At 29.4% G+C, this 14378-nt stretch overlaps 1 protein-coding gene across 1 annotated transcript; it reads right to left on the bottom strand.

The window, feature by feature from the left end:
- Positions 1-6410: 6410 nt before the first annotated feature.
- On the bottom strand, positions 6411-9035 carry LOC11407050 (cyclin-D4-1). Its single transcript, XM_003613040.4, has 6 exons — positions 8440-9035; positions 7907-7993; positions 7706-7804; positions 7410-7611; positions 7184-7302; positions 6411-6903 (listed from the first exon to the last, which is right to left on the bottom strand). Exons 1-6 carry the CDS (start codon positions 8740-8742, stop codon positions 6673-6675), a joined length of 1041 nt encoding a protein of 346 aa, XP_003613088.1. The 5' UTR covers positions 8743-9035; the 3' UTR covers positions 6411-6672.
- Positions 9036-14378: the final 5343 nt, after the last annotated feature.

Here is a 14378-nt window from a genome sequence, read left to right as displayed (position 1 = left end):
ATAGCTGCTCCCTTAACTGTAATATCTTAGCATTTGGAAGATTGAGTAATAATGGGGATGCGAAATATGTGTATGGTTTTTTATTCATCTTATTTGGAGGAAGTATTTTTACTTTCAGCTGTGCTGGAAGTCATCAACATTATGTTTATATCATTTTTCTTATTAAATTTAAAAGGGTATCCACATGAAAAGATATAATTATTTGAATCCAAGGTTCTTATAGTTTACCGATATGTAGTTGATCCCAATAGGTAAGAGACTCAACACATTAAGTAAATGATCGAGACTTCCATCTTTAACTTTTGTGTTCGAAAAATACTTGATTGAAAAAGGAGGATCTATCTTATGTGTCTAACACATTTCTTGTGAGTACCTATAACATAATATTTTTTTAGCACCTTTAACATGGTTATAAAAAAAAGTTCATTCTTATTTTGACCAACCATTTTAAAATAATTTTTTACTATCTCTAATGCTATGGATAAATTTTAAGAATACCTGACAATTTATTCTATCAAATTGATAAATGTTAACATCGTTGTTTTACTAGTGTTCAATTTATCCGTTCTTTTTATTGCAATAACACACGTAAATTATGAATATTTTTTATGAAATTTTGATTCTGGTTTGTGATTTTCAAACTGTAATAAATCATGTATATCTTTGTAGTGACACCAACAACATAGCAATGACATCAATAATATAACATTTTTATAGACAAATTTATTTAAGGCTAAAATACGGTTTTAGTCCCTGCAAATATGCCTCGTTTTGGTTTTAGTCCTTGTAAAAAAAATAAAATTGCAGGGACCTTTTTAAAAAATAAAATATTTTGCAGGGACTAAAAACTACAAAATGGGTTGAGTCATCATGTGCCACGTATGCAAATCATCACAAAAATAGGGTCATGGACTATTTTAAAAAACAAAAAATTTTGCAGGGACCAAAAACTTTTTTTTTTTTTTACAGGGACTAAAACCATATTTTAGCCTTTATTTAAAGATATATTAAGAGAATGAAAATGTCAACCCAAAATCTTTTATATATTATTGTTAAGAGACAAATTTTAAAATCTATAAATAAAATTGAAATTTGACTTACATGCATGCAAGATATTTAGGATAAAAAAGTTGAGCCGTGTGAAAAATGTCCCTTCTTGCCCCCACTGGACTGAATCCTTCCCGTAATGAAGTCAATAAAGACTTACCTAAAAACGTACCCTTCTGGTGTGATAGTATTAAGACTTGATTGGTAATGGTAAGATAAAGCTTTTGCAGCCTTATTTGGAACAACATTTCTGAAAATTTACTACACATAATAATTGAACATATCCATCCTCACCTTATTCTTGTTGTACATTAGTCAATACAGGACTTTAGTCAAAGGTTAAAAAAAATGTGCACGAATAAATTTGGCCAAACAAATTAGTAAAATCAAACACTTTTCTGTCAAAGTGAATCCACCAAGGTCAGCCCTAGTGAACAAGTGATCTTTATACGTATATTCTTCTCTTTTTCTTTATTTTATTACTATTCCTTTTTCTCTCTCAAGAGTAACCTAAGCTCAAAATTGTTCCTTCCTTTATGACTTTTTATTAAGTGTCTAAGCTGAAACATTTCCTACAATCAAACATTTTTAATGGTAGATTGCTATGTACGATAACCATAAATTTGGATCATCTACAACGCTGACACGCGTGACATACAACGGCTGCAAAATTGTTAGGTCAAAGTTCATTTTTGTCTTTGATCCAACAAACTTTTAGCTACCGCATATGCATATACATCGTTGTAGATGATTCAAACGATGCTTCATAGATGCATAGATTCTTTTTTACATATATGACTGATGCCGGAATACTCTTTTAGGCTTTTACCAATGTCTCCTTTCTCTTACAGTCTTATAGTACAATTTTTAATTTGTAAAAAAGAAGGAAAGTTAAGTGCTGCATGGTTATGTGAATTCAATAAATAACTGCTTCTGAGTGAAAGCAATTTTTGATTGGTCAATGGTCAGTGATAACAGCTACCAACAAGACTACATCACACTATGGCCAGTTTTTTACATATAAGTTCTAAACCACTAGAGGTAGAGCTTGGAAATTGGTAGATAAAGAGCTTGAGTGCTTGACCATGTGTAAACGTGAGAGATAGAGTCAGAATGGGCACTTGAAATATATCGTCACTGCATTCACTATAAGCTGTAAAACTTTCACCAACCTTGGTCAGTGTATGGCAGTGCCATTGACCATATAAGTTTGGGTCCCTACTACCAAACACTGCACAAATTACACATGCATTGAGTGAGTCTAAACACAACTTACACAAGAAAGATAGCTTAGAAAACAGACATATATAATTCTCCTTGCAAACTTTGCCAACTCTCTTTTAGTCTGGAGAAATATCAAAAAATTCAATTTAGTCCTTCAAAAAAAAATTGTGAACTTAATGTCTCTCTTCTTTAAACTTTGTTTGATTGATGTAGGAAAGAGAAAAAAGTGAAAAAGATAAAAAAAATAAAATGATTATATGGTAGTTTGGTTTGGTCTGAATTTGGGATGTCGAGGATCGAACCTGCAACAACGTGCTTCCATGACCAAGGTTGAGATGTGATAATAGTGATTATGTAGTAGTTTTGAAGGCTAATAAAAAACAAAAACAACAAAAAGAAAAGGACAAGAAAGAAAAAACAACTAATCTCTAGAAAAGAAGGTTCCAGACGCATCAATCTTGCAAAGATGTCGCAGATCATCGGGAGAAGAATCATTAAGAACTCAATATTTGATGAGGCTTCTAACTTGGTCATGAAATCCGCACATCGATTTCCCTCGCGAAGAATGTGACAAACAGTGACATTTAATTGCATTATTAACTCTTTTATCTCTTGTATCAAAACCGAGTAGACATAGAACTTCATAGGGGCCTTGAATGAGATTGACGCAATGCAATGAATCAGAACAAACGACATCAATAAAATTCTAGTTTTTGGCAAGCAGAAGGCCTCGGTAAATAACATATTTGTCCTTAATCAAAAATCAATATGATAAAAAGAATAAAAATAATATTTTATTACAATCAACGAAAATTATAAAATAAAACAATAAAAATAAATGGAACAAAAATATAAATATATTTTGTAATTTTTTTTTGTACGTTTACATACTATATATGAGTTAAAAATTATAACCTTAAGTTTAGGATAATGTTTCATGTACACACTTTTTTCCATACACACATTGTACCACTCCATGTGAGAGTGTGTGAGAGACAATACATGTGACTTTTTTTGTGTGTGGGGGGACCACAAGGACACTTGTCAAAATTGTGTGTGGGTGTACAAGTGGTACATGCCACCTAAGGTGGTCTATGTATCACTACTCTAAGTTTAATAGAGGTTTGTATTTTCTACCCAATTTGAAAGTATTAATTTTTATTCCTCAAAAAAAAAAAAGTATTAATTTTTATTGTGGATCTCATCACACTTTTTTTCATTCTTTTATGCCCAAATTCTTTTAAAGGAGAGAAATTTTTTAGGACTAATAGTTATTTTATTTATTTCACTAACTAAATTGAGTCTTGTAGATTTTTTTTTTAATTGCTAAAACGAGTCTTCGGTCTAAAAATGAATTATACCAAATTACGAAGAACAGAATAGAAAAAAAATTAATTAACAATAATACTTTTTATAATTTATTACTCATAGATGTAAATGCATAAAATATTTCAAAAATGTCTTTATTAATAATATCTTTATCAACAATATATATGATTTATTTCCTTCAAACAATAAGTATATACTCCCTCCGTCCCAAATTGTATGACGTTTTGGGCATTTCACACATATTAAGAAATGCAATTAATATTGTATGGAAAAGATATATTATGAGTTGTTTTACAAAATTGTCCTTAATAAATAATATGGGAAAGATAAATGAAAGAATTGAAAGAAGAGAGAGTAATAAATAATTAAGGTTATAATAGGAAAAGTAACATTAATGTTGCATTGGTATTTTAAAGCGACATATAATTTGGGACAATTTTTTTTCCTAAAGCGGCATACAATTTGGGACGGAGGGAGTATAATTTATTAAATGTTTTTAAAATCCCTAAAATAACAAGGACTATTCTTTAAATCCACGTAAAATGTAAGGACCAAAAACATATTTAACCATAAAATAATTGAGACCCACTAACTGTCACATCATCATTCCGTTAGAGAATTAACAGCAGAGACTAATTTTAATAACGGAGATAAAATGTGAGAATTTTAAAAAACATTTAATGAAATATAGAGATTATTCTTCAAAAGGGCGCGAAATGTAAGAACTAAAAACATATTTAATCCAACAAAATATAAAACAGGTGGGAACTAAGTTGCCCTGATTTATTTTTCTCAAAAACTAAAAGTTGTTTCTATTTATATCCACTCCAGCTTCAAATATGATCAATAATGTTTTACATGTCCAAAAATGTGTTATCAATGGTGAACATATATAAAACAGAGAAGAGAAAGAAGAAGAGCAAAGGAGGAAATACACTTCATATGAGGATTTCAATAGAAATGAGAAAAACCAGTGAAACAACGATATAGAGTATATTGTCAAAAAAAAAATATATATATATATAGAGTATATTCTTTAAAAAAAAGCAGAGTATATATACTATAGGTCAGAAAATACCAAACTACCCTTGTATAAAGATAAAATAAAGCTTTATAACATAACTATTGTCTAATATCTTCCCTAAAATTTGCGAGGCATTAACAAGGATCATCAAGGGTTTGTCAATCATTCCTTTCAAAAAAAAGAGTTTGTCAATCATGAAACAAAAACATTCGTTTAACAGAATGCTTCTTAGTGAATAAATCAACAATCTGCAAGGAGGAAGAGACAAACACTAATGTAATCGTGAAATACACGAAGCTTTCAACCAAAGTACAATACAAAATGGGATCTGATAGAGAAACACCTTTAAGGATATCATATTTCACATTCAACTCAAAGGACTATATGTTGCTCTATTGTATAAAAAATTAAGAGAGAAGATGGCCTCTAGGATAATAGACAACTTCAACTCCCAAGAAGTAGCAAAAGTGCTTGTCTAACTACAATTTTAACTCATTGATTCCACTAACATCAACCTAAGTAATAATTATATCCCCAACATACAAAGAAATTATAATGTGACTACTCGTTACATTTAAGAACAAAAATGAAAATTTTTCCGATAAAATTTACACTAAGGATACAAAATACTCTCAATTGATCACAAATAATTGTATATGTGAATTTAGCATATTTATGATCAAAATCAAATATTTTAATAACGTGCAATTTTATGTTTAATTGTGAAAATTCACTTGGTGAAAAGTTTTTATCCAGAAAACATTTCAAAATAAAAATAAAAATCATCATATATTATTTTTCTAAAAATGAGTAAAATGTTGTTTTATCCAACCTAGGGAGTGACCTTATATAATAGAACAGTGCCTTAATAAGCAGAAGTGAATTTTTGTTTTGTTTATTTGTCTGGCCACAAAGACCAATACATAAATGTTGACCGGTCAAAGAATGGAAACAAAAGCTACAGTGTGGGGCTTTTCCATTATGGATGTTTCTAATCCCAATATACAGCAAAGACGAATTTTGGGTTCCCTGTGTAGATCTTGGTCGCCTATACAGACAAAACAAACTACTCCAAACGTTAGTTACGTTAAATCCTCAATTATGCACGTGACACCAACCAAACCATATATTATGACATGTCTACCCTTATCAAATACTCCATCCGTTTCATTTTAACTTACTTACTTTAAAATATGTACTATTATTTACGTAAAATACTTTGATTATATTTTTCTATTAATATACAAAGACAAATTATAACATATAAGATGTTAGATTTATCTCGATGAATATGGTCAAAGACAACTTTGACCATATTTTTCTACTAATATCAAATTTTTATAATTTTTTTTAATATATTATTAAAGATATTTATAATCAAAATTGGATACGTGACAATCAACTTTATCATATAATATAGGACGGATGGAGTATATATTATGACATGTCTACCCTTTTGAAAATTTGGATTAAATTTATCCTCTGAATGAATACTTTTGTTATTAAAAAAAATCAAGTGTGGCAATTTTTTTCTTCCCTTCAAAATAGTTGAGAAAATATTATGTGCTAAAAACATGTTTATAAATAAATAAAATATAATTGACACATGGCAGATGGAGATGTTGACGGGGTGTAATTTGAAAAATTAAATGTGTTATATTTTTATTTCAATACATGATGATGATGATGATGATGATGATGGTATGTTGAAAATGATTTACAAAACAACCCATAAATAAATTGTTTTTTATATTGATTATCTTATGAAATGAGAAGTTAGGAGAGATTCACATGTGACAACACAATTATAACCTCTCAAATATTACATTCTCACTAGACAAATGTTATGCCTCAACAACATTGTTTCATCAAAATTTTCTCTACCAACCGCATCTCTGCAGTATTTTTTTGCAGCTGATCTGTAATAATCTGACTATAAACAACTACCAACAACAACATCTTATCCCACCTTAAATTCCTATCTACTTATTCATCCAAACATGGCTCTTTCAAATGGACTTTTGGTGAAGGAAAGAAAATGCACATAATTATTGTGAAGTTCCACTTGAAGGTCCATCAAATTTCATCCTTTTAGCATTTGGACTACTATGTGAAGAATTTGGACATGATCCATTTGTTAATTCATCACTCTTAAAACTCATGCACCCTGCATCAAGAACCCCTATAGGGCTTTGAGGCACAAATGATGCAAAATTATTGCCACCAACCTTGATCAAGGAAAGATCTCTTATCAATTCAACACACTTTAGAACTCTCTCCTGCACAATTCAACAAAGGAAACATGATATCAAACACAAGGACAAAACTAAAAGCAGAATTTGTTGTTTGTTCTTGCTCACTGTTTATATGTGGGAACCACGGACCCCGGATTCCCTGTGGTAGAAGTTCTACATGTGGTAATGAATCTCGGCCATTAATTTTATATCAGAAGACTCGAATTACACAATTAACGATCTCGACCAATAAGTTGGATTCGACGGTCGAGATCTGTAACTGCATAGCAGGGAATCCATTTCCGGGAACCACACATCATCTCACCTTATCTACAATGAAGAAATCAGTTATGGCCTTGTCAACTTCTTGTGTTGGCAGTTCCTTTAAAGAAATGGCCACCGCTGCAGCGATTTCAGAAGACCTGAATTCCAAGAAGTCAATACCTGCAATGCAATTGAATTGTACAACAACTCTTTAAATTCATTACTCCTTAAGAACAATGTAGTACACAAGGACAACATATTTAGAGTAATGAGAATGAATAGTATACCCTTGATTATGTTAAGGATGAGCTGAACTGATCTTGCAATCAATGACTTGTCGGGATACTTCTCGCAACTGATCTTAGCAAGGAAGTAGTCTATGAAGGAACAAGGAGTTAACGCCCGCATTTTCCATCCCAATGAGCTTAATATCATTAGTTCCATTCTCTGAATTGTTTTAGCTTGGAATACAAATTTTGGTTCTCCAACCTGTGCATTATCGATATCAATGAGAAAATTAGATTCTAACAAAACAAAATCATATGTAACAGCAATCTTAAAAGATTATATGATACTTCGATACCTGCAAATCTACAGATTGCGGCACTTTAACCTCTTCCATTTTAGCTGCAAGTGAGAAGCAAGCTACAGCTAACAATTGCACGGTCCAAGTCACACCTCTCTGAACATGCCATAAACAACAATTAGACTTTCAATAAGAGATCAGAGTAATAAAGCAAGTAAAAAACACGAGCAAACTTCGATATTTGATATTTGTTCTTACCGGAAATTGAAAAACCGATAGGAATCGATCCAAGTAGTTGACAGATAGGCAAAGACTTAAGGGTCCAAATCCATAATAAGCATGAGCCTGTTGATCACATTACAGAAAGCAAAATTCAGTAATTTGATAACCCAATTACAATACAAGATTGAGGACTTTCATCACACAGTGCAAACCAGTAAAAAAAAACAAAATTCAAATAAGGAAGAACCAAAATGGAAATCAATTAAGAACTTTAACAAGTTGCCACAGAATTAGTTGAGCAAGCAAATTCACTGAAAATCCAATTAAACCTCAGCGAAAAACCAGACATTGCATACTAATTGATTTTGATATTAAAGTCACAATCTAAAACCACATAAAAAAACACACTTTTGATGATTAAATTCATATTAGAATCACTTAAACCACACTTAGTTAAGAATCACGTAAACATTAAAGCAAAAAAATCATATAAAAATGATTTTTTTTCATGACCCTTCAATGAAAATAAGAACTTTATGATCAGAACTGAATTAAAACAAAAAACCAACCTTCCAAATCCAATCAAGAGCCTCTCTTCTAACACTCAAATCCAAATCACCACCACGCAATCTTATCAAATAATCCTCTCTAGGCAAATGATCCTTCTCTTTCTCAACCATAACCTTCACAATTTCCTCACTTTGTGCAACAAAACATAGAAATGAATCCGATCCAACGTTGTCCAAGTTAACATTTGTGTGGTCCCAAGAAGGTGAGATTCCAGAATCATCAACAACAACATCATCAAAACATGTGCTATTGTTTTCACTACATAAAAGATTAGATTCAGCACTGTCAAAGCTTTCAGCCATTGAAAGAGAGGTTGATTAAAAGGGTGCTAATAATGAAACTTCATGAAAAGGGGTTATTGAAAAAAGCTTAAAAAACAAAACTTTATTGATGTGATTAGATGAAAAAATTGAAATGGCACTGGTTGAACATGGAAAGAGAGTGTGAGAGTGATGAAAGATGAAGAGGTTTATGTAGGAAATGGGTTTGTGTGTTTTAGGGTAAAAAGAATAGAGAGAGATTTATGGGGCAAAAATGATGATGATGGGTATCCATTGACATAGCCAAGACCCAAAGAGAAAGGAAAATAAAACATGACAAAAAGGTTTTATGGTTATGGTAGGTTCCCAATAAAAAAAACATAAAAAAAAAAATAAAAAATTAGTTGTGTCATTTTGTTAAAATGGAAAAACTTCCAAGCAAAAAAAGAATGTTATTGAGAGCAAAATATGGGGATTTCTTTTTTTTTTTTTAAGCACAAAATTTTAAATTATTTGAAAATAATATTTAGGTGAGTTGTCTTTCGATTCAATAGATACAATGATAGAATTCTTAAGAGCTTCGACAAAGATAATTACGTATCGATGAACTCCTCACGTTTTTGTATAACGTACACAAATTTCTTATTAAATAGATCAATTTGAGTTTCATGAATATTTATATAATCTCTGATAAAGTTGTATGAAGAGTAAACATTATATTATTTTCAATTTTTAATATGAATATATATTATCCGATAAAAGTTAATCACGACTTAAGACTTAACGTTGTAGAATAATATAAAAGAATAAGGAAGGATATTTTTTTTGGATTTAGTAAGAATTTAATTATTATGCACAAATACTATGAAAAAATGTATATAGAGACTTTCAATTATATATTTTTTTTACAACATCCAATTATATTTATAATGTAGATATGTTTTAAGAATTTTCCTCTCAAAAATATTTGTATTAAGTATTGTTAAAAGATAACATCACAATATGACACCACTGTGAGATATAATTGGAGTTTGTGTAAAACTAATATTTTTTACATTATCAGTGAATACTTATTAAGCTCCACTTTGAAAGTATGAATGTTTTTATATAAGATAGTAAAAACTATACTGGTAATATGAAGGTAATTCAACTTAACTTATATATATTCTTTAAAAGAAGGTAATTCAACTTTTTTTAATTCTGTAAATTATTTTCTTGGATTGTGACGATTACAAAGGGTGAAATAATTTGTACCAAAAAAAAAAAAAAACAAAGGGTGAAATAATTAATGAGCTATGAAGAACTTTCCTTTATTACGTACATGAACCATCGTGACTTTTCACTTTCTATGTTATATTTTTCATTTTATACAAACATAAATGTACTCTAATTCCTCTCCAAAAAAAAAAAAAACAATATGCTCTAAGTCTAATTGTTATTCCATATTCCCATGGTTTTTGAAATAATACTCTAAATCACAGTATTTACTTCAATTTATTATGTTTACGCCTAGGTCAAATACTAAAATTTGTCAAAAAAAAAAAAAAAAAAGTTAAACAATACGTAAAAGAGAAATAAGAGTTTGTTTTAGGCAACAGAGAAATGAAAGTTATTATTGATAAACTAAGAATATCGCTGAGTCATAAAAACTGAGAATGTGATCAAATAAAAAGATATTGATCTACAACTACATATACAATTTACCTGCATGCATTGCCTAAAAAAATTGTTTGCATTGCATGCATCACTTTTTTTCTTTCTTCTAATCATCTGATTTTTATGAGAAGAGAACCTTGATAATACGGGTCGGAAGATAAGTCAAAAAAATATATATATATGTATTTTTACTAAAATATTGAACTTAGATTCTTACGAACGGTCGATCTTTTAGTAGAGTTTATTAATTACTTGAGTTCAATCACTTGATTAACAGTTAACACACATTTAGTTAAATCAATCTGCAATGTCATTTTATTATATTACTATATATACACGATCAAATATGACTAAGATCAATATACAAAAAATGTTTACACTTATATTGTATCCAAATTAAATACCTGAGCCAATGTTTTTATTTTGAGTTTTATACATCTACACAAAACTTCCACAACAAAGTATAAATTTTTTTTTGGTACAACAACAAAGTATAAATTTACTCAGCATAATATCAAATTGACTAGACTTATCTCATGTAAACTTCTTTTTTTTTTTTCCGATCATATATGAACTTGGCTTTGTATTTATGTGTTTGAATCTAATGTATAGGTTAAGAAAATAGTAAATTATTCAATTTGAATTAACTTAAAATATTGAAGAATTTGAAGGATAAAATATGTTAGAAAAACTAAACATAAGATATATATATATATATATATATATATATATATATATATATATATATATATATATATATATAGATGAGGAAGAGATAGCCCGTAAATATTAAAATATGGGTCTTGTTAACGAGTGTCCTAAAGGCACTTTTTAAGGATTTCCAATAAAGAAATTATTTCTTAAAAAAGTTAAAAACTTCAATTTCCAATGCATTGATTTCATAAACTTTGACAAAACTTACTATTTAAAATTATTAAACAATGTTCTAAATGCACTTGTTAACATTTTCTTTAAAATATTACCGAAATCGGTATCATTCCATTCTTTCACAAGTGAAGAGTCTTTTATAGAAGTGATCTCAAGGAAAGCTTTGTTACATAATACTCCATCCGTCCTAAATTGTATGTCACTTTAGAAAAAATATTTGTTCCAAATTGTATGTCACTTTACAATACCAATGAAACATTAATGTTACTTTTCCTATTATAACTTTAACTATTTATTACTCTCTCTTCTTTCAAGTCTTTTATTTATCTTTCTCATAGGACAATTTTGTAAAACAACTCATAATATCTCTTTTCCACACAATATTAATTATATTTTTTAATATGTGTGAAATGCCCAAAACGTCATATAATTTGGGACGGAGGAAGTATCTGCATATGGAGTAGAAATCAAAGTAATATGAGGAGCTGTTTATTTTTATTTTTTGGCTTGTACAAAAAAAATTATATCTTGTGAAATAAGATTTCGTCTGAATAAACTCTGGTTTATCACAAGAAAATGAAACATAAGTGTCTAGTTGGTGACAACGCCACGAATGAGTTGGTGCATGTAAAATGAGTTCCATAATTTTCCAATTCCACAACTTTTCTTTCTAATTTTGAGGTTTTTTTTAAGATAAAATACGAATAGCCAATTCCATTTTATTTCTTTTTTTTATAAGGAAAATTTATAGTTAATAGATGATGCTCTAGTCCAAAGTAGGAATTTCATTGTTTGTTGAACAAGCAAGCTATTTTTCCTTCTAATTTTCATTATTAACATCCCCTTCAAGCTGAAATAAATGTTTATAGTTCCAAGCTTGTTTTGTAGTAAGTTGAAAGGACCATGATGAAGAGAATTTGTCAACATGTTAGCTACTTGTTCCTTTGATGAAAATGGAAGCAAGAGAACAATCTCTGCCTATAATTTATCTGTTACAACGTGACAATCTATTTCTACATGATTTGTCCTCTCATGGAATACTGGATTAGCAGATATACGGATAACTAACTTGTTATCACAATATATGATTAATGGTGGGTGTTCTATGAGAAAATCTTTGAGTAAGTGTAACAACCATTGTCCTTCAAAAGTTGCTTGAGCTAATGCCCTATATTCGGCTTCATATAAAGATCTCGAGACAATTGTTTGCTTTTTTTACTTTTCTAGATAACGAGCTTTCAATAAGAAAATATAAAATATTGGTGTGTATATATATATATATATATATATATATATATATATATATATATATATATATATTTTATAAACTTTATTTGACTTTACAAACTAACAATGACAAAATAAGTTGATGAAGTGAAATAAAACATAAAATCTAGTGTTTTCAAGCAATACACCTAACGATTTAAAAATTATTCATGATGAATTGTCATGCACAAGAATCATGTGTTAAGTTTTGATGATTTAAGAAATTACTCACGTAAAATTTATGTTTTCATGATAAATGACTCAGCTTGTTTGTGAGGCTCTAACTTGAAACCACCAACTGACGACTTATTATACACAAAAACAATCAAAATATAACGTGTATGAATTGTGACATTATTGAATGTGGATGGAGGTTTTTTGTTGTCTGATATTTATTTATTTATATAAAAATAAATAAAAAAATAGGATAAGAATGATTTGTTGGTTCAAAAGAAAAAGATATTAAGACTCAAAAAACATGTAAGAAGATATTTACATTTATTTACCCTTTGAAGACATTGAAGTTTAAATCAAGAACCTTCAAATTTAAGACCTATCTTTTTTTTTTCTTTTTTATCATTAGAATAAACTTTTTTTTAGGGAATCATTAGAATAACTTTTCTATTATTTAGATTGTTTATGAGACTATTAAGTGAAACATACTACTTGTACATGAGCTTACCATTTATCACCGTTGACTCTGGTTTAGTCGTGTACGTATAGTATTGTATATCAACTACATTGGTTACTTGTACATTAAGCATCATCAAACAAACGATTGCAAAGACGGCGTCTTATATAGTTGTGGGAGCTATTGCTCCCTATTCTATTCCTCACCCACAATAAAAATATTGGCCCACTCACAATTTTTTAAAATACATTTCTATTTAAAATACTTACGGTATTTATTTTTAGATAAACCTAGGCAAATGCATCTGAGATATATATTTGTTATGATAGCACAAAACGATATAAGTAATATTTTTTTTATCTGATAGAAATTCATTTATGAAAAATAAATTGAGGAGACATAAACCTAATCCAATTGAAGGAAAAAGACAAACAAAAAAAAAGCTTTTCATATTATGTAAGAATTTCATTCCTATATCCTCGAATATAGTCATTATGTTATGTGTCACTTCATCCCTTCAAGAACCAATATGATAGGAAATGTATTATGTTGTTGATCAGAGATGGAAGTATTGGGCACAATGAACCCACCAAAACTACACTCATGAGAATGAGCGATCTTTACTTTTTTAAGTATCTTCCATAGCCAGCCGCTCTTGCACGAGATCAAGAACAATGACTCATCCACTATCAGTTTTAGTCGAACACATGCACCAATATTGTCTCAACATCAATAGGCGAAGAGGAAAGTCATGGTGAAGGAATAGAAGTATCTTGTTGTTTTTGCATAATTTGAATTTGGTGAAGAATACCTTTATTTAGGTTAATCCATATGATCATCATTGGTTAAGTCTTTAAATGGTACACCCTTTAATTTCAACTCAAATATCAACTTTCAAACAAGCAATAGAACACTATTCTATCCTCTTCCCTAGATTATATTATTAATCATTGTTACTACTCGCCATTGCATTTTTCTTGTGTTTTAGCATTGAGGATAGTTTTTCCATACTCCCTAATTGATTTCCGATGGTTAGTATGGTTAGCATGGAGGATAGTATTCCCCACTCTTCCAAGGAAAATGTTGTTATATAATTCTGAATGGAGCTTTTGAATTTTAACCCTAACAACAACTATTCTATTCTTTTGTGCACTCTAAAAAAAATTGGACGTCATCTTTAAATAATAAGATAATGATGCAACCTTGCATGGACCATCATAGAGAATTTTTGATCATA

This window comes from Medicago truncatula, chromosome 5 (genome assembly GCF_003473485.1).
Source record: "Medicago truncatula cultivar Jemalong A17 chromosome 5, MtrunA17r5.0-ANR, whole genome shotgun sequence".
Taxonomy (NCBI): Eukaryota; Viridiplantae; Streptophyta; class Magnoliopsida; order Fabales; family Fabaceae; genus Medicago; species Medicago truncatula.
This window is presented reverse-complemented; position numbering and strand designations above follow the sequence as displayed.